Below are 25,169 nucleotides of genomic sequence, written 5' to 3'. Positions count from 1 at the left end.
TGGACGCCACACTCTAAATCTTGAGAAAATGAGAACAAATGAGATGCAGACAATGCAGATTTTTTATTGGTATGAAATTCAAGCAAATGAAAATTTACCCCCAAGCTACATTTTGCTGAATAATTTTATTTAGGCAGGAATTTATTCTGCTAGTTGGATAAAAACATAAAGTATTATTAGGGCTAAAAACGCTTAGACTCATGCTTCTGATTGCTTATGACCCTATGTTTCTGAATTATAAGTTTCCATTTCAGTTCGTTTTTCTGCGTGGTTTTGCTGCACTTTTCTGTCTCCCTCATGCACCTGTGTATGTTTTTTCCATGAGCCTCCTTCAGGCTGCAGTCTTTTAATCTGTGTCTGTTCATTTCTTACATCTCCCTACAGGTCCCTCTCTCTTCTCTTTTTGTTTATGGAGTTCTTCATCTGTGGACGATGGAGAATGGTGAGATTTAGATCAGACATCAGTGGTATTGAAATTTAAAGCGTCTCAGTGTAAACACCTGTAGTCTTGCCGTGGTACAATAAGAAGCCGAGGGCAGGTGTTTAGTGCTTGAAATCAGTGGGATCACTGTGTACCTTTATGTGACAATCTGCTCGTCACATCACTGTGTTCAGCCTTGGCCCAGAAATTGTCATTAAGTTAGAACATGAACCATGGACCTTTAAGAATGTTTCTAAATAGGTTTATTGAGTGTACTCTTCCTCTTGCTACATTTTCTTCTTTCAGTGACAACCCACACCTTCCCCCCGCAACTTGCGGTGTCTCCTCAAGTGCGTTTCTCTTATACTGTTATTCACAGTCCAGTTCCCACTCACAATGTACAACTAGAGATACAGTGATAGCACTAAATGACAAGGGGGCAAAATCACCGATAACATACAAGGCAGTTCATAGGGTTCCAGTCATCTGTAATCTAATTGTTTCAAGTCTGGAAAACAATCAAGAACCCTTATTTGTAATTCAGTCCCTGCTAGAAATATCAGAAATCACATAGCCAGATAGTACAGTTTCATGCTTGCTGGGGGGCAGGGGGGTGTCTCTGGAAAGTTTGAGATGAGCAAGAATCAGGGAAATTATGTAAAAATGTATGGAAGAAAAAAATCACGTGAGTGAAAAATATAGATAGATTTTCTTTGAGATATACTAGTATTTATCTTTTGGATTGTAACACATGACTGAAGTTTGAGGAGTACAATAAGATTAACAGCAGTGGTAATAAAGTAAACTGAATAATCCTGCAAAAATAAATTGGTAGATCAAAAAGAGAGAAGTAGGAGATACTTGAGTCACTTCTGGGTCAGATCTAGAGAAAAGCTTTCAAGGTCTCTACAGGGTCATTATAAAGAAAATGTTTTTTTTTTTAACATCTTTATTGGAGTATAATTGCTTTACAATGGTGTGTTAGTTTCTGCTTTATAACAAAGTGAATCAGTTATACATATACATATGTTCCCATATCTCTTCCCTCTTGCGTCTCCCTCCCTCCCACCCTCCCTATCCCACCCCTCCAGGCGGTCAAAAAGCACACACACACAAAAAAAAGCCAATGTGAAATAGGTATGATCCTAAAATAAATACTTAGAATCAAGAAATACTCATTTATAATTTTAAATACTTTATATTGAGATGAATCATGGCTTTGTTTCAATTATATATAAACAGTTTACTAAAAAATTTTAAAGTTCTTTGAAAAACCCTGTTTTCTTTTTTATTTGCATCTCACATATTAAGAAGTTCGTCATTTTCTTGCCCTTCTTAATTCCTCTTTTCTCCCCTCCCTCTTTTTTCCTGAATGCAAAATACATGTGTTAAAACATTATTGATTTTTAAATAGAAAATGTGAAGTATCAGGCACTTCTCTTAGAAGATTCCAGAACACACAAGAGAAGGTTTTAGCAGAACTGGCATCATGCCCAGTCCCATGGCTCAAAGACAATTTTAGATGCCCCAGGATCAATGGTTTCTGTGGTCTCCAGTGGATGTATCCACACTGGGGAATGTATGAAACTTATTTTGATTCACATAAACCTCAGAAGATTTTGCGCCAGTTATAAAACAATTTTAGGAATGTCCTAAATACAAGTGACTACAGAATTACTCGGATGGCCTGAATATCAGAAATCCTTGTGACCTTCATGTGTCCTCAACTCTCTGAAGCTAGGTTTACTCATTCTGTTTTCATGGCAGGAGTCTTTTTAGCCAACATAAAGCACTGGAAACAATGATCATTGCTGATGCTCTACCGTATAGTTGCAAAGTATATTAAAAATGCATCCCGCGCTCCATCATTTGCAAGATTATTTGTGATGACTATTAAGTGCATAGTAAAATGTACGTGGCTTAAAATGTGTCACATTGTAACAATCAGCCTCCTGATATTTGTATCATGTATATAAAATAGAGGACATGTTTGTCAGCATGTGAGGATCCTGGGAACTTTGTACCTAGAGTTAAAGTAGGCACAAAACGGCCATGATATCACGGACAAGATATTTCAGGAATGTGGGACTTAGCGATGGAAGATCTGAATTCAAGACCCAGCTTTCTCCCTTACTACTTTTGTGACCTTGGCCAGTCACTTAACCTCTCTGAGCCTTGTTTCCATTGTTTGAAGATGGTGGTATTGCCTCCTATTTCAGTAGGTTGTTGTGGATTTTGTCATTTGTTCATATTCTGTGTTATTCCACAAAGGATTTGAAATGAAATGTGTATATTTGGAGATAAAATGCGTTTGCCAGTGCTTTGTAGATTATACAAATATAAGCTACCTGCCATAACTATTGGGGCCATTTAAATTCCTGGGGAGCTCTATCCTTAGAATGAGAGTGCTTCTAAGCAGATGTTCCAGAGACTTCCATTTAATAATTTCCAATAAAACAAGTATTTATCTATGTGTTACATAGACTGGTTACAGATGCCAATTTAAAATAAACCTACAAGGAAAGAAGACCGTCCAAGACCTTTTGATTGAAGACCATTTGCAATTAATAAAAATATCAGATTCTCACTTACTTAGTGCTTATTTCTCATGAATACATAATTGAAAAGGCTATAATGACAAAAAGCTCTTAAGGATTAAGTAACTTTTCCCAATACATTCGTATCTTGTTAATCATAAAAATATATATACACAACATTTGAGAAAGATTACAACTCATAGGTGTGAGTCATTTTTATTCAGCTTAAAGACGATGCCTTTGTTGCACTTAGAATTGGTGGATACCTCGCAATTACACAGGGGCTTTGAAATGTCAGTGGCCTACCAGTTCCTGTGATTCCTTTTATTTATTCCTTTGTTAAAGTGAAATGGAACCTTAAGGACAGAAGCTACTGGCTATCTGGCCACATCCTCTTCAGTTCCCATGGCTTAATTTTACCTAGGGAGGAATTACTGGGTTTGCTGTGAATTGCTGCAAGGTTAGACCCCTTTTCTCTTTTATCCTATATTTTAAGCTCCTTTGATTTTTTTTTCCTCTAGTATCTATATACTAGGCTGATCTATCTATAGGCTATCTATAGGCTATATCTATAGGCTATCTATACTTGGCTGATAGTAAAACTGTTAATCTGTTTCATTTTGTCTGATAAGTATGCTTCCTTTTCCTCCTTTTCTATAACAGTTGTCTAGGGAAGTTTATTCAGTGTGCCTCTGTGGTTTTTTAAATTCAAAATAAACTAGTATTTCCAAAATATTGAAACTTTTGAAAACATTCACTTGACATTATAGTTCGTATCACACAGAAAAATTATGAAAATCATGGAATAAGTCTTTCCCCCTCCTTCATACTACACAAAACTCTATTTTCAGTGAATATATGAGGAATACAGCCTTGATAAGAGCTTTCCAATAAACATTATATTCAATAATTATAATTTCTCTGGAAAGTAATAGTTAAGAGTTTGACGACCCACATGCACGAGAGAGAATACACTTCAGTGGTTTAAATGCTTTGACTTCAGGGTAGCTGGATCTGCAGCTGAATTCTGGGTTTCCACTTACCAGCTGTGTATCCTTGAACAGTTCTTTAAACTCTCTAAGACTTCATTTCCTCATATATAAAATGGTAATTGTGCTCCTAACTCACAGGATTTTCCAAGGACAAAATGAGGCAAATATGTAAAGTAGCTAATAAAAGGGTGGGTACGTAGCCGCATCTGCCGTTTTTTGTTATTGACAAGCTGAGGAAGAACAAAAGGAAAACTAGCCTGGAAGTTTCAAATGTTTTAAAGGTCCCTTCTGCTAAAGTCAGTTTAGAAATCCTCCCTCAGAAAGACCATACTCTCCGGGCAGGAAACACAGGCTGCCTTGAAAGAGCTGGGCTGGGAGGCTAGATTCTATACCGGCAGGGCCACAGTCAAAATTTCAGAGTGACTCCTCTGTGCTCTGTGACAGCATCATGTGACGTGACAGTACTACCCGTCCTGGACAGGTTAGGTGACTTCACCGCACTGAACAGTAAGTCACCTCACTTTTTATTAGCAGAGCCTTTGCATTTCTTAATCCTACTCTTGCAAGGAGATCTCTAGAGAGTGTCTTTCTCCCTCTCTTTCTCTCTGCTTCTCTCCTCCATAGAAAGAACTCAAAACCCCATTTGGCGTGTTATAAGAGCTGAAGGATTCGAGTTTAAAATATTGATAACACAGTGAGTGGTTGAAAAGCTGCCTTTATCTTTAATATGCCTTATGCCGCTTACCCCTCTGTATTTAATTGGCCCAGTGATCTCCTTTGCTTACATTTAGCATTTATCAGTCACAAGCAGCAATGCGTGGTACGGCATGAACAGAAAATTCCACAGGACCCTCTTCACACTGGGGAAGGGGAACATCTGCTCCTTTTCTAGCAGGATGCCAGGATTTTAGAGGTCAGTGTGTTTCCCCATCAAGGCTTAAGGCTTTGGGGACCAGGGGAAGTGTCGGGCTCCAAGCAGCATAATGAATGACAGTTGCTGGCTGGCTGGGTTTGCCTGTTCTCAACAGGGTAGAGAATTCAGCGTAATGAGCTGGGATTTAGTGTTCTCAACACACCCAGCTTGGGGAGTGAGGCAGGCTGTGCCTTTTTTTTTTTTCCTGGTTCGGACCTGTATTTTCATCTTGGGAGAAATTATATGGAGGTCTTCATCAGTGGCACCCAGCAGGGTTAAGGCTCCATGAAGGCTGATAAGCTCTATGGCTAAAAAAAAAAAGGAAAAAACCCACAAAACCCATCAGCCTTTGTGTAGGGAGCCGAAGGTTTAAGTTGCTCGAACTGGAAACAGTCTGAAGAGGTGATTATGTTAAGCAAGTAATGTGTATCGGTAACATGGAGTCAAATTATGAGGGTCAGTAACTTCCTGGCTTTCCCAGTGCATTAAATGAAGACATAACGTTGTGTTTGCGCCGGCTACTTCTTGATGCCACGTAGTGTCAGCACCGTCCGGTCATATGTACTTCACAGCATGTCACCTCTAACTTCATGGGATTATCTGTGCTGTTGCTTTAATAGATACTCATGATCTTGAGCTCCCTTTGAACTCACAGCAGGGCAGTGCAAAGGCATTACTGGGAACACTTCTGGGCTTTTTGTGTTATGTACAAAATTATTATTACTGTCATTTAGAAAGGTAGATATATGTTGCTGGCATGCTTCCGAAAGTGTACACGTATTTGATGGCAAGGGGAATTACTGAAGGGGAAAACACTGAATGCGAAAGATCTTTTGGGAAACTAGTATTAGAAAGGTGTCAAGGCAAGTGAATCAGGATTTGAAAGGCATATATATAGGACAGTGGATCTCAAAGCGTGGTCCCCTGGCCAGCAGCATCACAATTACCCAGGAACTTGTGAAAGATGCAAATCCTCCTGAATCAGAAACTCCTGAGGTGGGATCAGCAATCTCTGTTTCAACAAGCCTTCCGGGTGATGCGTGCTCAAGTGTGTGAACCCCTGCCGTAGGATTTATGGAGCACAAGAATCGGACAGACCCACATGTTCTGGGGTAGAGCAGTAGACAAGACAAATGTAGTACCTCCCCTTATGGACTTTATTAAATTACAAAGGAATATGTGGTACTTCACCCTGATGAAATGTTTATACGTACCCAACAGAGCCTGTAGTTAGCCATATACCATTTTGTTCTTTGTTTGAATGAGCCTGTTATCTTCTTTGCTTGCAGAGAAATGACTAACAAAAGATGACTGATAAGTGATTCCTTTGTGCATTTCAGAACGATCCCCCTTGCGATATGTATATCCATGGCCGTCGTCACCATTGGCTACGTGCTAACAAATGTGGCCTACTTTACGACCATTAGTGCCGAGGAGCTGTTGCTTTCAGAGGCAGTGGCGGTGGTAAGTCTAAGTTGGGAAAATGCCAGTTTGAATTTAGGTTCATGAAATGATGCAATTTTATAGTAGTTCCCTCCAGCAGAAAGTGTTTTGAAATCCAGTAATTCTTTTTTAACTGAATGATAATGAATATTTAAAAAATTTAGAACATACCTTAGCATATTCCATTTAACTGATACAGCTACACTCCTAAATGATTTCTCTGTACTGTTAATTTCATGCAAAACATTTCCATATATGCCTGCTTGAAAACATATTTCCACACATACATGTTGAATAGAAGTCATTATTCTTACAACATGTCTTTAAAGACAGGTGGGCAGTTACTGAGTTTAAATGAATGCATTTTGAGGTATGCAAATTGCAATTGATTCTGTACTCCTCCCTGTTTAGACGCTTTTCAAATGCTAACTTAAAATCTTTTTCCCAAAGTACCACTTTAGAATTTCCAAATGGACCACATAACATTTTTTTTCTAGTATATATATCATTTTGAATACAAGTTCTAGGATATTATTAATTTAAGGAAGTACTGAGTTATTCAAAGTTAAGCAGATGTCATTGCTATAGTACTTCTCAGAATATTAGAGAAGCTAATGTGCATTTTAACTCCCTGAGATGCGGATACTCATAATTTTACAGCATTTTCCAAAATTTATTTGACTTCAGGAGCATCTTTTGCTTTCAAAGGTCATGTTATGGGACTGCTATTCTGTGACACAGACTTTTTGGTATAAAAACTTAGCTAGTAAGAGGGCACTCATTCATGACCTTATAACAATGAAGGGTGAAAAAAAAAAAGAACTTCCCATCACTAGATGTCAGTTCCTTTTAAAATAGTCACTATTACTTCATATCAGAAACATCCACAGGGAACAAATTATCTCATTTCATGTGAACCTATGTACGAGTTCACTGTATTAAAAAAGACTCTGTCCACTGCTGTAGCTTCTACCAGACAACCAAATGCACAGAGCTTCCTGATGTCAGGTCGTCATCTCATCTTACTAGACAAAGGGCAGCACTTAAGTCTTTGAGCGTAATGTGGTCCATTAATTACATAGCACCGGCTGCATCAAGGACAAGTAAAGAATCCCACATTTTTTTTTTTTTTTTTTGGAAAATACATCCTTCATGAAAATTTGCAGTGTTGCACGTGCCATGCAACAAAAGGAAATGTCAGAAGTTTTGTTTAACTTTTATATTTTCTGTAGCTTGATTTCCTTGGACTTGTGTTGGTGTTCTAGCCCTTTAATAGGAAACTACAGAAGGAATTGGCAGATAACTGAGAGGGCGGGATGGACTTCATAAACAGAGATTCAGCTGATGTGATTATTCTGGGCAAAAGATTTTCAGAACTGTTCATATCCCTAATATACATGATTAAGTCCTCAATTATTTTTTGCCACGCTTTTAAGTCATAACAGTGGGATTGGTATAGGAAACAGGTATCTGCAACACTTCTCAGTGTACCTTTGTACTTAGCTATAAAAATGTGGCTTTCCAGACGAAAGAGAAGGTATTATACAGAAGGATTTCTGTCTCTAAAAGGAGAACTTCTGTACTGAGTTTTTTTTATTTACCAGAGTCAGAGACAATAGATATCATAGTTGATAAAGATTTGATCAATGGATCATTGCTCTTTGGAAGTAGAGGGAAGGTGCTTGTTTAGACTATTGCCCATAATTCTGCAACAAGCAAGGACATGGTACCTGCCTTTGATTATTATTCTAAGAGGTTAGTCTGACCCTAACCCAAAAAAAGGATTATAAAACACACACATATCACCAGGTGAACAGAAAGTCATAGAGCGAGTTTGGCCTAAATTGTTTCATTTTATTCCACTTTTTGGCAGAGCATTTACTTGCTTCCTTCTGTCTTTCACTAGACTTTTTCTGAGCGGCTCCTGGGAAATTTCTCGGTAGCAGTTCCAATCTTTGTTGCCCTCTCCTGCTTTGGTTCCATGAATGGTGGTGTGTTTGCTGTCTCCAGGTGAGTGAGTTCAAGCATTTCTAGAAACGCATTTCTGTGTCTGAGATGGGATGTGATAAGGATAAGTTTAAAAAGAAAAGAAATAGTGCCTCCAAACCTGCTGTTTTTAAAGGGAAATGCAAGATTGAAATCTTTCTCCAAGTATCAACAGCATGTTCTATTCTGTCCATTAGAGGGCACTGCTTGTCTACTCATAGCCTACTCTGAAGCCAGGGATGAAGGGGTTTTTTTGTTGTTGTTTTAACGTTACGTCTACAGAGTTTAGCAACAACATTTTATTTCTGGCCATAAAATCTTTTGTTTCTCTAAAGGTGACAAGCAAAAAAGTAAAGTAAGAGACACCAGACATCACCATACCACCATCTGTATCCCTTTTGTTTGATGCAGAAGTCCCTTTTGTTTTAATTTGATGCAAACCCAATCAGATAAATGTGAATGGTGTGTGTGTGTGTGTGTGTGTGTGTGTGTGTGTGTGTGTGTGTGTTGAGTTGGACTGGACTGATAACACACGAGCAGTATTAGAAATCTAGAACTAAATTCACCACCAGCTATTTATATGTGGGGTGAATTATGCTGAGTCAGATGTTGCTACCGTTTCTCCTCAAAGGAATGTAACATTTTGGCAGACTTTATAAAATTCGAAGTAATCACCTAAGAAATGTCAAACCATTCGGTACGAAGAAGATGCAAGTTTTCTCTTCGATTTCTGGATTTTTTCCCTTGGAAATGATTAATTATACATTTTTCTCCTGTCAGGTTATTCTATGTTGCATCTCGGGAGGGTCACCTTCCGGAAATCCTCTCCATGATTCACATCCGCAAGCACACTCCTCTACCAGCTGTTATTGTTTTGGTAAATGCATAGTAACGTGTATCTAGATGTACCCTCAAAGAACAGCTTAGCAAAGAGGATTTCAAACTTGACTTCAGCTCGTGCTTTCTGTTCTCTTTCATTGCTAAAGTGGCTCTCTGTGTATCCTGGTGGATTTGCACAGGCAGGATATTTTCCATCGCTTCCCTTCATCCAGTATATCTGATGCATATTTGATGCTTTGGAGCAATAACACGTCACTTCTTTTTCATCTGTGTAGAAATCTGTGAGATCAAAGGGAAATGATTGCCTGGGCTCCTGTCACCGACAGAGAGCCTCGCAGAAAAGGAGGTCGAGTAATAAGTCCCAATTCTACTTATTGAAAGTGGAGCTAAAAGCTACAGTCCCAAAACGCCCAGATGTCTCATCAGAGGCCCCTTATCATGAAATGCATACAAAATTATAGAAACAGTTGACAGAATCCTAGACAGTGCAGGGATTCTGTGCTTGAAAGTGAGAATTTTGAGAGCAACCCTAAATGGGAGAAATAAAAGCACCAAAACTTAAATTTGAGCTGTACGATTCTTTATGCAGAGAAAAGTATTTGTGAAACACAGGATATGAAAGACTGTGTAAGGTGTAGAAGTCCTCAGATCCCCATTGGCAATGTTATATTCTTTTTACCTACTATTTTTTTCCCAATAACGTTTCCAAAACCCAAAAACATTTCCCAGAAATGTTTCCCAGTAACATTTTTTCCCAATCTCCTGCTGTCAGGCACACCACAGAATGCACTGAACACTTTTTTACCCCCATCTCCACCCCCCATGGGTTTCATTTGTTTCAAAATATTTCCTTGAAATTTCTTTGTAAAGGCCAGTGGGCGGGTGGGGTACTCTGTGTGGATTCTGGAAATTTACTTCACTTGTGGGAATATATTATTGGTGAAGAGGGCTTTCATTTTAAGCCTGCGTTATCCGTCATGCTGTCCTTGGTCTGTGCAGCTGTAGAGACTTGCTCTGCTGAACTCTGCGCTCCATTCTTTTCTGCGGTCTTGAGGGTCACATGTGGCAAGCACCCAGGGAGAGGAAGTGTGGAGGAAGGAAAGGTCAACGTTTTGCACTCAGGAGAGGACACAGTCTCTAGAGGTGGCTGTCGTTCCTGTGTATGCATAGCCAGGGGCTCATCAGACACCATTCGCAGAGCTTTCTGCAAATGTGTGTATTGGATGCGCTTTTGACTTTTATTGTTAGTTATTTACCGACCATCTCAGTCTCTGGGTCTTTAAATTTTGAGTCATTGAGTGTCCTGTGTTTTGCTCTTTGAAAGCACGTTCTCTTAACTCAAATGAAAAACAACTAAAAGCAATGCATGCATGTGTGTGTGTAAAGGGAGAGTAGAAAAGCTGGATATGTAGCTAGGAGGTTAGTTGAGTATAGGTGTTAGGCGCGGTGGTCGTTTATCAGTAGAAAGAATCGTTTGGAAAAGATAATAATAATGTGCAGTGATGGTATTGCTTGTTATCACGTGTGTTCTCTTTTAACTCACTGTGCATGATTTTTCTCTCCCTCCCCCCCCCCCCAGCACCCTTTGACAATGATAATGCTCTTCTCTGGGGACCTCTACAGTCTTTTGAATTTCCTCAGTTTTGCCAGGTGGCTTTTTATTGGGCTGGCGGTTGCTGGGCTGATTTATCTTCGATACAAACGCCCAGATATGCATCGTCCTTTCAAGGTAACCTCAGCAATCTTGATGGGTTTACATAAATCTTCCTCCTAATGCCTGGTCCTCCCTTTGTCATAAGTTGATGATGAAGAGCTTGGGCAGAGGGGCAGAATCCTCTGGAATAAAATGTTTAACCCTTGCAGGTCGTGCCTTCATATGGGATTTATTTTACTTTGGAAAAATAGTTCATCGGCTTGTTTGTGATGTACTGAACTTTGTAGGTCACATTGCTGAAAAGTGGGGATATTAATATACAATGTTTGTTATATTGATTTTTCATGAATGCGTCTAATGACCTGATATGTTCAAAATATAGACTGCTTCTTTTTTTTTGTGCTGAATAAGTTGTGGACAACCATACTGTGAGGCCGATATGTATGAAATCATCACTAATTCAAACTTTAAAAAGGATGCTGCTTTACAAAAAGGCATTTTAAGTGTTCTTAAATGTTATGACTTGTTATATTGCCCCTTTTCTGCATTGTACACTCCAGAAGGAGTACAACTGTGAAATACATAGGGAAAGTGAAGATGTGTGAATATACCACTTAATAGAATGTCCATTTACCATAGCTAAGTGTTTCCTTTTGGGAGGGCTGGCGCATATGCCTCTAGCCTTGAAAGTTCATGGACTGATTTGTCTTTACTATGTATTTGCTTTTAAGAAATAACACCGATAATGTTGTCCGTCATGTTGTCAGAATTTGTTTCTAATTATATTCGTTGCCTAATGCCGGCAACATCTTTATTAGTGGTTGAATAGGAGTTGGCCTGTTTTATCCCTGTCAGTTCTTATTGTGAATCTCCAACAGAAAATCAATATGCACTGAAAGGCTTTAACATGTAACAAGCAGCCCGTGCTCTTGGCTCTACATTAAAGTTGATTCTAATCATAATTATCAGAGAACCAATCTTTTACAATCAAAAACATAACTCGTAAAACATAGTGCTTAACTAGTAAAATAGTTCAAACAAAACATCTCTAATGAAACACACTTATTTATCCTTAGATTTTGTTCTACCCAAAGTTGTTTTTTTTTTTTTTAAATTTAAAGGAGTGTGTTTAATATAGTCTCTGTGCCCTATGCAAGAGATTTTGCTATAAAGGTATGGTAGATTGGTGCCTGTCACTTGGTCACATGATCAAGGTGTATCACCTGATCACATGACTGATGTGCTCATCTTGAATCCACCTTCTGTCTCTTGAACCACCCTTGAAGTGATTTTCTTCTGTGCTGTGTTCCAGGTGCCGCTATTCATCCCGGCTTTGTTTTCCTTCACGTGTCTCTTCATGGTCGCCCTTTCCCTTTATTCAGACCCATTTAGTACAGGGATTGGCTTCATCATCACTCTGACCGGGGTCCCTGCCTACTATCTCTTTATTATATGGGACAAGAAACCCAGGTGGTTTAGAAGAATGTCAGGTAAGACTTTTAAGCAGTTTCGGGACCTTTTGAGAGACCATGTTGTAGAAAACCCATCTATGTGTACCTATATAACATGCATGCATTAAAGTGTGAAAATATAAGTGGGGAAATTGCTAGTTTGAATACATTACCGTATTCTAATGAGAACTGGTAGAAGAAAAGGCAGGAAGGATGTTGAGGGTAGAGCCACTGAATCCTTTCAGGATATTGAGTTCCAGTTGCTTTAATCACTTCTTAGGAGAGCAAATTTTTAGATAGAATTTTATCAGCAGTTCTGTAAACGACCTAATTGTTCTTCCAAATCCCTTACTAACTTAATTGTTTCTATCCTGGGTTGAACGTAGTTTATTGATTCTGTATGATAACATACTACTTAATGAGTGATATGAGATTTGGTGGGGAGTTAGGTAGAGCCTGCAAAGGGCTTAAATATCATTATTATAACACCACCCTATTGGTGAATCATGGAGGGTCATGAGAACAGCAAGAATGATCATGAGGGGCCTTCCCCGGTGGTCCAGTGGTTAAGACTCCTCATTCCGGGCTTCCCTGGTGGCGCAGTGGTTGAGAGTCCGCCTGCTGATGCAGGGGACACGGGTTCGTGCCCCGGTCTGGGAAGATCCCACATGCCGCGGAGCGGCTGGGCCCGTGAGCCATGGCCGCTGAGCCTGCGCGTCCAGAGCCCGTGCTCTGCAGCGGGAGAGGCCGCAACGGTGAGAGGCCCACGTACCGCAAAAAAAAAAAAAAAAAAAAAAATCGGTAGGTAGGAAGGGTGCTTAGGAACAGCCTCTGTCAGGGGCTCTGCCAGTGAAGCTGTTTTCCTCACATCATCGTCTCATTCAATCCTCCACAAGATCCACGTGTGAACTGGCTGATTTCTATACCCAGATGGGAAAACCAGGGTGCAGGGAGATGGAGAATTTAAGTGTATAGATTTTAAACCATTGAGCTGGGATTTGAACCCACATATGCTGGACTTCAAATTCATGCTCTTTTTAGATTGGGTACCTGTGGGAAGAGAGAGAGGGAGAACTGTATCCAGAGGAGCAGATAGGTTCTTGCTGGTGAGGTTGGTGAGTTTAAAAATCCACTTTTTTTCTTTTCATTCATTTTAATTTACTTACTTTACCATCATTAATTTTTTAAAGCCCAGTAAAAAGTTCAGGGAGATTTCTGGTAAAATTATTAATAAATAATGTCAGTGTTACTAAAAATAAAAAACAAACAACTCTGTGTACATATTGCACCTCTAGTGTGCTACACAAACTCATTTAGAAGCTAGTCATTTAAAATAGACTTCTGCATCGCTTCTCGGCCTTTTGGCTAAGATCAAGTGTAAAATAGACTTCTGCTACTACTCTCTATTAGCTTTTAATTGGTGTTTGATATCTTTAGACCTTATACTATTATTTATACCTGCATTTTGTTTCCTAGCTGGCAACATTATTCCCAGAGGAAGTGTTACTATAAAAGTTAGGTTCTTCAAGGTTTACACAGGCACACAGATTGCCTAGCAGGGTATTTAATCTCTGTGTCTTGTTAGATCACACTGGTTTTCGGTAGAGTATTTTTAGTTACGTTTTATCTGTTGTAGGCAATACATAGAGAGCCTTTGCTGAAAAACAAATCCAAGTCTTGTTAAACAGTATTTACCATTAGGATTGCTCGTTACCAATGTTCAGGGTAGATTAGTACTCACCACTGGGGGGTGGGGGTCTGTGTCCATCTCAGATCCCGGCTAGAGACAATTAAAACCCCTGAATGCACGGAAAACTATGAGAATTTAGGAAGAAAGAGTGGGTAGCCCTAGAGTTGGACTACAGTGTGAGAGACCATGATGAAAGAACAAATTCCTCTTCTTGCGCACTTAGTAGGCATTTTGTCCTTCCTGTTTGCAGTCAGCCAACTGTAAAAATGCTTTCTTTCTGCTAACATGTGCATATTTTCTTCCATTTCTTTGCCGGTACGTATCAACTACTGGTTTTCATGCCTGCTCCTTCTTTGATGTTTTTCCATGATCATGTAGTTGTGAAGTTTTCTGTTATTTTTCTGTCTCCAGTGGCGTTTTGAACATCTCCAAGGACTCTAAATGTAGCGTTAGCCATTCGTGAAAGTAGCAGCAAGTAGCAGTCCCATAATGGTTATTTGGTTCTCAACAACGCCATTGAGTCTTACCAGGGAGCGTGGCAATTCTGCCTTGAAACTGCGATCATTGTAACCCTTTATCTTTATAGCTGCCTTTTGAGTGAGTTTGCGAAAAGCAACAATCCTCTGTAATTTTGTTTGATTTCCACTTAGGCAGCATTCTTAAAGTAAAATAAAGAAAATTCATAATATTTATTGCGGCCGTAGCAAGTATTTTCCTAGCCTTTGGCCAAAACAGAACACTCACACACGGACACACAACACAGCAGAGTCCTGAGCCATCACCTCGCCTCTTCTCCCAATTGCCTCCTTGTTGTTAGGGAGAAACTCAGTGTAAACTTGGAGCCAGAGAGCCTCTGCTTGGAGCAGTGTGTAGAGTTAACACCAAATTGTTCTGCTGGGGAACATTCTTTAGCCTTGGTCTGATCACTTATTTTCACCCGGGTATACCTGAACAGATCATCCCTGTGAAATGATAGTTTATCAAAATACATCTTACCAGGGGGGCATCCATTAAAAAAACACAGGGTCACCGAACAGCGTTCAGAAAACAGAGACAGGCTGCTGAGTTTAGATAGCCAGAGAACGTTCAGAACCCGAGAAGCTGAGAGTTTCAGAGACTTGATGAATTTCTCTGGCCACAGGATGCCAGTATTGAACCACGCTTCATTTGATAGCATTCCTGGGATGAAAAGAAAACGTGCTCTTAAGGGAATGCTCGGATGTGCAGAGAGCTTTTTTCCGCCATCCGTGATGGAGTGCTTAATTCATCTGGATCGATTTCTTTATAGAAACACAAGCTTCTCACCCAAGGAAGAGGGGACAGATACCCCACTGACATACTCAAATTCATGGGGATGCTGGAGCCGGCAAACCCCAGCCAGGGCTCCCCACAGCCGTTTTCCTCGGCCGCCTCTGTTTATCCGTCCAACCCCATCACAGCTGGGAGTGCGTGGGGTGACTGGAAGTTGGTCCCTCTGGCTCCGGGCGAGTTGTGGAGGACAGCTGTATTTCAACAAAATCTTTAGTTATAAAGAATCGTACAGGGCAGCACCACAGAATGACCGTTGTCCATCGTGGACAGATTTTGCAAAACCAGAATTCTAAAAGCATGTTCTGCATACGGTGTGTTGTGATCAGTTTGTTTATGATGCTCCGCTGAAAGCTGCCGCATGCATTTGACGGACTCTTCACGAAGACTGAGGTGCGATGTTTTACATGAGTTAAGCTTGCCTGCATTTCTTACCAAACCATCTTCACGGTAAGGGTCAAATGGGGCCATGCATGTGAAAAGGTTTTGAAGGCTTTTCCAAAAAAAAAAAAAAAAAAAAAAGAAAAACGTAGACACTGTTGTTATGATTTCTGGGGAAGTTTGGTTTTGTGCTCATGTTTCATAGGCTTATTCCGTTTTGGCTGTAGTTCCCACGCTTGTACCAGGTATGATTGGATAAATCAGATTTTGCAAGGGCAGTAGTTGTTTCAACGGATTTCAAAAACGATTACTGAACATGGAAGACAAAGCTAAAAATATTTCAATTGCTATTTGGTCTTATAGCTTACATAACTAAAAACACCAAATGCAGACTCAATGGCTCGACTTTATTTAAAGAAGTATTGTCAGGGGGCTGATTATCCCCAAAGCCAAAGGCCCTATATGGGTAGGGATGTAGTGGGAGACCACATGCTCTGCCACTTTTTTGGGCAAGCAGGAAGCTTCCTCAGAGGCTTACTTGGGTCCGCTGAGCACTGCTCTGTGACCCCCATGGCTGTAGATGACCTGGTGGGAAAAGTTGGTAGGACTCCAAAAGCCACTCAGAGCCCAAATCAGTCACTCTGCTCAAACCTCCATCATGATGAAAATTATTTAAATCTCGAGATCCCAAGAGAGGGCATAAGAAAAGCACACGAGGGACTGTCAACAGGGCTGACTGAGCGTGGAGGTTCTACTGGGTGTGTAGAACGAGGAGAGAGGTTCTTTGGCCCCAAAAGTGCTACTGAGTAGAAGATCCAAATGGAGCTTTCAGGAAGGAGAATGCCACACGAGCGAAGCAACAGGATCTCTTAAGTTGTTCTCCCTTTGTCTGGAACCCATGCAGTGTGGTGACATGGGTCAGTAAGATGTCTAAGAAAGTCGAGGGCTGAGGGCTGCAGAATACAGAGGCACACTTTTGGAAAAGGCTTTCATTTGGGGCAGGGAGGAGTAGATGCTGCATTAAAAAAAAAAAAAATCTCCGTAGACAACTGCATAAATAGTCACACACGTGCGTGCACGCGCACACACACTCAAGAACGGCCGTCGTTATGGAGACTAGTTCGAGTAGCGACTGCAGGACTTCTCCAGAGAGGAAGGGCTGCAGAGCACGTCACCTTAACCCCACCGCTTTGCATTTGACCATGGCAGAACTCTTGTTATTTAAAGCTATCAGTTAGTCCTAGCTCCATCTCTGCCCGCAAAAGCCACATCGCCCTTACTATTGACTGCTATCTACTTTTCCACAGTCTATTTTTCTAGGATAATTCTATCATTTCCCTTTTCTGTAAACATGAACTTCGATTGCTCTTGAGCACTCCCTTGTGCTCCATGTACATCTCAATGTCAAGAGTGGGCTGTGACAGAATAGAATTCATTCGAGAAACATTTACATAGAGTTTACCTTTTGCCAGAATGATGCTGGACCCTTTGTAATGAATGTATATTATAAAAATCAGTGTGCTGAGGAAAACAACTTGGGAACACTGTTAGAAAATAAAGGATGAAAAACGTACCTTTTTTAGTGGCATTAAATATTGCTGGGAAGGGACTCTTACAGGTGACAAGTCATAAAAGAGGAGAAAGATGGCCTGTCTGGATGAGAGATGATGTGGCTCTGAAAACCATCAAGACAATAGGCACCAGGGACTTCAGGACCAGTAGCCGTTTGAAGAGGTTTTGTGGAGACCAATTACAGAGATAAGAGGTGGACAAGAGCTAATATCTCAGGAAAGTGGAGTCACAGGGTTCTAAGACTGTCGAGATAAAATGACCGTAGAAATCACCTAGCCCAGTGACCTCTGCACTTTAGTGTCTATCAGAATCACAGATTTATGGGCCCTACCTTCAGTTTCTGATTCAGTAGGTCTAGGATGAGGCTTCAAAAGTTGTATTTCTAATAACTCAGGTGATTCTAATGTTGCTGGCCTGGGGATTATACTTTGAGAACCACTGATCTAGTCCAAGACCCTCATTCTTCTTTATTTATTAATTAATTTTTAAACTAAGAAAAAATGGACCTATAACATTGTGTAAGTTTAAGGTGTAGGAAGTGTTGATTTTGACATATTTATATATTGCATTAGATAAAACACAGTAGCATTAGCTAGCACCTTTACGATGCCTTTATCATGGTAAACATCTTTTATTATTTGTTGTTGTTGAGAACAGTTAAGATATAGTCTCTTGGCAACTTTTATAATACAGTATTGTTGACTATAAACTCCAGGACTTATATATTTACTACTTGTACGTTTGTACCCTTAAACAACATCTCTTTAATTTCCCCACCCTCCAGCCCATGGTAAGCACTCTCTACTTTCACAAGTTCAGTTTTTTTAGATTCCACATATAAGTGGTATCATACAGTATTGTCTTTATCTGTCTAACTTATGTCACTTAGCATATGTCTTACAAGTCCACCCATGTTGTTGCAAATGCAGGATTTCCTTTTTTCTCATGGCTGAATAATATTCCAGATGTGATACATATATACCACATCTTTATCCATTCATCTGTTGATGGACACTTAAGTTATTTCCTTATCTTGGCTACTGTGAATAATGCTGCAGTGAACATGGGTGTACAGACATCCCTTTGAGATACTGATTTGAATTCCTTTGAGTACATACCCAGGAGCGGAATTGCTGGATCATACCGTAGTTCAATTTTCAATTTTTTGAGGAACCGCCATACTGTTTTGCACACTGGCTGTACTGATTTACATTCCCGTTAACAGTGTATAAGGGTTCCTTTTCCTCCATATCCTCACCATTTGTTATCTCTTGTCTTTTTGATAAAAGCCATCCTTTTGCTAAGGTGAAGGTGATGTCGTGATTTTGATTTTCATTTCCATGATGATTAGTGATGTTGAACACCTTTGCATAATACCTCTTGGCCATTTGTATACCTTCTTTGGAAAAATATCTATTCAGGTCCTTTGCCAATTTTTAAATTGGATTATTTTCTTTTTTGCTATTGAGTTGTGAGTTCTTTTTATATTTTGGAGAGTAGTCCCTTGTCAGATGTATAGTTCGCAAATGTTTTCTCCCATTCTGTAGGTTGTCTTTTCAGTTTATTGGTTGTTACCTTTGCTATGCAGAAGCTCTTTAGTTTAATGCAATTACACTTATTTATTTTAGTTTCTGTTGCCTGTGCTTCTGGTGGCTTATCCAAGAAATCATTGCCTAGACCAATATCAAGGATCTTTTCCCCTATGTTTTCTTCTAGGAGTTTTATAGTTTCAGATCTTGCATTTAAATCATTGATCCGTTTCAAGTTAATTTTTGTGATTGGCCTGAGATGGGGGTTCAGTTTCATTCTTTTGCATATGGATATCTAGTTGTCCCAAATACCATTTATGGAGGAAACTGTCCTTTCTCTATGGTGTGTTCTTGGCACCCTTGTCAAAAATTAGTTGACCATATATGTGGGAGTTTACCTCTGTGCTCTCCATTCTGTTCCACTGATCTGTATGCCTGTTTTTATGGTAATACCATACTGTGTTTTTTTTTTAAAGATTTATTTATTTATTTTTGGCTGCATTGGGTCTTAGTTGCGGCACGCAGTCTGTTCATTGTTGTGCATAGACTTCTCTCTAGTTGTGGCGTACAGGTTTTCTCTTCTCTAGTTGTGGCGGGCAGACTCCAGAGCGCGTGGGCTCTGTAGTTTGCAGCACTCGGGCTCTCTCCTTGAGGCGCGCGAGCTCAGTAGTTGGGGGCGTGTGGGCTTAGTTGCCCCACTGCATGTGGGATCTTAGTTCCCTGACCAGGGATCGAACCCACGTCCCCTGCATCGTAAGGTGGATTCTTTACCACTGGACCACCAGGGAAGTCCCCATAATGTTTTGATCGCTATAACTTTATAATATAGCTTGAAATCAGGTATTACAGTGCCTCCAGCTCTGTCCTTCTCTCTTAGGATTACTTTGTGGCTCTAAATAAATTTTAGGATAGTTTGTTTCTATTTCTGTGAAAAATGTCAGTGGAATTGTGATCAGGATTGCACTGAATCTGTAGACCACTTTGGGTCATACGAACATTTTCACAATATTACTTCTTTCAATCTAGGAACATGGGGTATCTTTCCTTTGGTTTGTGTCTTCTTCAGTTTCTTTCCTTAAAGCCTTATAGCTTTTAGTATACAGGTCTTTCACCTCCTTGGTTAAATTTATTCCTAGGTATTTTAATTTGTTTGATGCTATTGTCAATGAGATTGCTTTCTAATTTCTTTTTCAGATAATTCAGTGTTAATGTATAGTAATACAACTGATTTCTGTGTGTCAATTTTGTATCCTGCAATTTTACTGAATTTATTTATTATTTATAACAGTTTTTTAGGGGTCTTTGGGATTTTCTATATAAGATCATGTCATCTGTGAACAGAGATCATTTTACTTCTTCCTTTTTTTTTTCTTTTTTTGCGGTATGCGGGCCTTTCACGGTCGCGGCCTCTCCTGTTGGCGGAGCACAGGCTCTGGACGCGCAGGCTCAGTGGCCATGGCTCATGGGCCCAGCTGCTCCGCGGCATGTGGGATCCTCCCGGACCCGGGCACGAACCCGTGTCCCCTGCATCGGCAGGCGGACTCTCTACCACTGCGCCACCAGGGAAGCCCTTCCTTTTTGATACGGATACATTTTATTTATTTTTCTGCCTAATTGCTCTGGCTTAGTACTATGTTGAATGCATCCTTGCATGCCAGAGATAAAACCCACTTGATCATGGTGAATGATCCGTTTAATGTGTTGTTGAATTTGGGTGGCTAAAATTTTGTTGAGAATTTTTGCATCTGTATTCATCAGGGATATCGGTCAGTAATATTCTTTTCTTATAGTGTCTTTGTCTGGACTTAGTATCAGGGTAATGCTGGCCTCATAAAATGAGTTTGGAAGTGTTCCCTCTTCTTGATACTTTCATATATTTTCATGGTACTGATTAGCATATTTTTGTTTCAGCTTAAAGAACTCCTTTTAGCATTTCTTGCAGGGCAGGTCTAATGACTACAAATTCCTTTAGCTATTGTCGACCTGGGAAAGTCTTTCTCTCTCCTTCATTTCTATATGACAGCTTTTCTGGGTGAAGTATTCTTGGTGGTAGTTTTTTTCCTCTGAGCGTTTTGAATATATCATCCCATTCTCTCCTGGTCTGTAAGATTTCTGCTGAGACGTTTGCTGATAGCCTTATCAAGATTCCCTCATATGTGATGATTCTTTTATGTCTTGCTGCTTTCAAGATTCCCTTTTTGTCTTTGATTTTTGAGAGCTTGACTATAATGGGTCTCAGTGAAGACCTCTTTGGGTTGAATCTGTTTGGGGATCTTTGAGCTTCTTGTGCCTTGATGGCTGTATCTCTGCCCAGATTTGAAAATTTTCAGCCATTATATTTTTAAATAAGTTTTATGTATCTTTCTCCTTCTCTTCTCCTTCTGGGACTCCCATAATATGGATAATTTTTCTTTTGATCATGTTCCACAGTTCATGCAGGCTTTCTTCTTTTTTATTCTAATTTCTTCATTCTCCTCTGAGTGGAAAATATCAAGAGGTCTGTCTTGAAGCTCCAAGATTCTTTCTTGTGCCTGATTGAGCCTACTCGTCAAAGCTATTACATTTTTCATTTCATTCATTGTATTCTTCTCCAAAATTTCTGATTTTTTTTTAAATGGGTCCTATTTCTTTGTTGAATTTCTCATTTTGTTCATATACTATTCCAGAGTTCATTGATCTGTCTGTGTTCTCTCACATATCACTCAGCTTCCTTCAAATCATTATTTTGAATTCTTTCTCAGATCAGTCACAGATCTTTATTTCCTTAGGGGCAGTTAATGGAGTCGTATTGCATTCCTTTGGTGATGTCATGTTTCCTTGCTTTTTCATGTTTCTGATGGGTTTGTGTTGATATCTGTGCATTTGAGAATAATGTGACCTCTTCCAGTCTTTACAGACTGGCTTCAGTAGGGAAAGACTTTCACCTGGAGGTGGCTGTCAGAGCACCTGCTGACTGGGACGTAGTGTCTTTGGTTCCCGAGAAGGCACAGCGATGTAGTCTCTACGCCACTCCACTGGCTGAGGCTGAAATTGGCCAGATCGTGGGGTTCTTATATGGCTAAGGCTGCAGAGGACCTATAGGTGGCAGGTAGGGCTGTTGGTATCTTCAGAGGCTAAGGCTGCTGACATCTTCCTGCGCTCCTCTACTTTTTTGCTCTTGGAAGGAGCCTCTGTTTGAGGACACCCCTCCTGGTGCCTGGTCTGATGTGCTGACACCCAGAGTTCTCAGAGCAGTATTGGAACTGAGGTCCGGGGATCAGGCACACATGGAACTACCACAGTGCCAGGGTCCTGGAGCATAGGCACACTTGCTGTGGCTGTGACACAGGTGTCTAGGGCATGGACATGTGCAGATATCCTACGGAGCTGGTACTTGGGTCTCAAGGGCCCACTGCTGTGACTTGTGCTGGTGAGAGGGAATGTGGCAGTGACGAGGGCCCTGGGATGACAAGGTGCAGTGGTGGCTTGGGCAGAAATAGTAGCACAGCCTGGGAATGGCAGGTCCAAGTCTGACCTCTGCCCCCACCCCTCCCACCGCCCACTGGGAGCGCTCCCAGGATAGCAATAGTACAACTCCGGTAGTTGTTTGTTAAAGCTGTGTGTTGGGACTCAGGGAACTGGGCACAGGGTAGTGGCAGCAAGCCCCTGGCAATGACAGTTCAGAGCTGCAACCTGGGATGGGGGGTGAAGTTCAGGGCCGTGGTAGCCTGGTCCCAGCCTCCGTGGGTCAGAGTCCTGACCTGAAATCTGAGGGGCGGGGCTCAGGGCAGTGGTAGCACCGCTGGCAAAGATGGCTCAAGAGCCTCAATCTGCGATGGAGGCGGAGCTCAGGGTAGAGGCAGCCCAGTCCCAGCAGTGGAGGGTCTCAGGCTTGACCAGACCTGCCATGGGGGTGAGAGTCAGGATAGTGGCATTGCCCGTAGCAGTGATGAGTCAGAGCCAGAACCTGGGACCTGGGAGGCAGTAAGAACTCATCTCAGCAATGACAGTTCAGAGTCTTGACCTGGGATGGGGCAGGGCGGTGAGGCACAGGGCAACAGCCAATTCGGACAGCCAAAGCATGACTTGGGACCCAGGAGGCACAGCTCAGGTCAGGGAGATTGCCTTGGTAATGGTGGAGCAAGGCCCCAACCTGGGGCTGGGGTGGGCAAAGAGCCATGGCAGCTCTGGTGTCCTATGTGGAGATGTGCTGTGGTACCCAATGTGTGAGAGGGGAGCACAGCAACAACTGGGACCCCTGAGGGCAGGTCTCACCTCAGCAACATCTCCAGCCTCTGGGAGTAGATCCGGAAGAGGGGGGTACTACAGGCTCCTCCATCAGGTAGGGTCAGCATCATTGAAGACTGAGAGACTCTTGTACCAAAAGCTGCAGACATCCACAATGGCGAGGCTTGCTGTGGTCCTTCTGCTCTCCTTCTCCCCATGTGGTGACCTTCCTGAGAGGATTCCTCCTGGTGCCCAGCAGCTCCCGACTGGGGGATGGGGTGATGGGGACAAAATGCTTCCTTTGCTTTTGTCTGTGGCCATCCTTGATTTCTGAGCTCTGCCAGGTTTTTTGCTGCTGCTTCTTTGTTGTCTAGAGCTTTCCCTGAGCTGTTTTCTTCCATTGGTAACTGTTTCTTGTTCTTGGTTTTCTTTTTTGTTTGTTTTGGGGGGTGGGGGACCTCCCGGCCCTCCGTCTTGCTGACATCACTTCCAAGTCCCCCCCATTCTATAGAGGAGGTAAATGAGGCCCTAGGAGATAAAATGTTTTACTCAATAATACACTACAAGTTTGAGGCTGGAAATTATGTTCTGATTCTTCTGATTTTGGAGTTGGATGTACTCTCATAGGTGCAAAAACAACAAACCAATTTTAGACTCAATATGAAGTATATTTTTGAACATTTATTTATATCTTGGTCCTATTGTCTCAAAATACTTTCAGCCTCCTGGTTCAGGATTAAAAGTCCTTATTTGAACGCAAAATATTAATGTATTTTTTTAAATAAATTTTTTTTTTTATTTTTATTTTTGGCCGCGTTGGGTCTTCGTTGTTGCGCGCAGGCTTTCTCTAGTTGTGGCGAGCGGGGGCTACTCCTCGTTGCGGTGCACGGGCTTCTCATTGCTGTGGCTTCTCTTGTTGCAGAGCGCGGGCTCTAGGCACGCAGGCTTTAGTATTTGCAGTACGTGGGCTCAGTAGCTGTGGCTCGTGGGCTCTAGAGGGCAGGCTCAGTAGTTGTGGCGCACAGGCTTAGTTGCTTCGCAGCATGTGGGATCTTCCCGGACCAGGGCTTAAACCTGTGTCCCCTGCATTGGCAGGCGGATTCTTAACCACTGCACCACCAGGGAAACCCCAGTATTAATGTATTCTTGCTGAGAAGCCATCGTGGGAGGTTACAGAGGTGACTAACAAATTAATTGAACATGATAGGATTCTAATGAAATAAGTAATTCTTGAAAGTGCTCTGTGAGATAGGCGGTTGTGAGTTTTCAATCCCAAATAATTTGCATTTTGCTGTTTTTATGCATTTCTGAGCATTTTAAATTTCTCTTCTTTATTTCTTTGTAGACATTACAACCAGAACATTACAAATAATACTGGAAGTTGTACCAGAAGAAGATTGTCATAAATTATAAATTAATGCATTTGAAGTCTTGGCAATCTATCCTTGGCTTTGTTTCTGCCCAAAGGGCTGAAACAAAAAATGGATCTTCTAAGAAATTTAGTTATTACTCCATGTGGTTATAGAACGCTGATATGCAATTATACCATAAGTTCACGTGATCATTGAGTCCCTGATACCTACCTGTTGAGGTTAGGAAAAACGACTACAGAATGGAAATTACTTTAGTGGTCTTTCTCTATAACATATCTTATGGCTAAGAACCTTCAGACTGAAAACTGAGACGTTTTCTTTAATATGGGTTTTGTAAAAACAATTTTTGTATACTATAGATAACTGTACTGTGAAAATTGTTTTCTACTCTTCTGGGGGAAAAAAAAAGTGTATGTCATCATTATGGACAGAGGAAAGAAAGAAATTTATTTTACATTGGCATTGCATTGCTTCCCACAGATATCAACTTAGATATCATACATGTTTTAATGGATTATACCCAGAGCATTTTGAAAAAGAAAAAAAACTTAGGGGTATGCCTAATTGTGATGAATACATTAAAGAAGAGTTTCTAGGGGCTATTGTTTATGAGGCAAATCCAGGAATTATGTTTAAGTAAAAAAAATGCTTGAGAATTTATTACGTTAGGATTTTTTTCACTCATTATCAGGAAGCTCCGTAGTTACGTGCCATTTGTTTTCATGGCAGCCTAATTGATCAGGAAAGGATGTAACGCCTGTCTTAGAGCAAAACAAAAGTCAGTTTGGTATTAAATCCTCTTAAGCATGATCATGTGTTTCACTAATAATTTACTCTTTGATAAATACATCTAAATATGTGCATTTTTAAATC

At 40.8% G+C, this 25,169-nt stretch overlaps 1 protein-coding gene across 1 annotated transcript in view; it reads left to right on the top strand.

Annotated features, from left to right (window-relative positions):
• The window catches only part of SLC7A11 (solute carrier family 7 member 11), an 84,711-nt gene extending 60,375 nt beyond the window's left edge, over window positions 1-24,336 (top strand). Inside the window, exons 7-12 of the mRNA XM_029235664.1 lie at window positions 6,204-6,327; window positions 8,213-8,316; window positions 9,073-9,169; window positions 10,712-10,861; window positions 12,099-12,276; window positions 24,269-24,336. Coding sequence (XP_029091497.1) covers window positions 6,204-6,327; window positions 8,213-8,316; window positions 9,073-9,169; window positions 10,712-10,861; window positions 12,099-12,276; window positions 24,269-24,336 — 721 coding nt within the window. The remainder of the gene's footprint in view (window positions 1-6,203; window positions 6,328-8,212; window positions 8,317-9,072; window positions 9,170-10,711; window positions 10,862-12,098; window positions 12,277-24,268) is intronic.
• The last annotated feature ends 833 nt before the right edge of the window (window positions 24,337-25,169 follow it).

The sequence above is a fragment of the Monodon monoceros genome, unplaced genomic scaffold (assembly GCF_005190385.1).
Source record: "Monodon monoceros isolate NGI ecotype Baffin Bay Population unplaced genomic scaffold, NGI_Narwhal_1 Super_Scaffold_20, whole genome shotgun sequence".
Taxonomy (NCBI): domain Eukaryota; kingdom Metazoa; phylum Chordata; class Mammalia; order Artiodactyla; family Monodontidae; genus Monodon; species Monodon monoceros.
The sequence above is the reverse complement of the archived record's forward strand: the minus strand, read 5'-3'. Positions and strand labels throughout refer to the sequence as shown.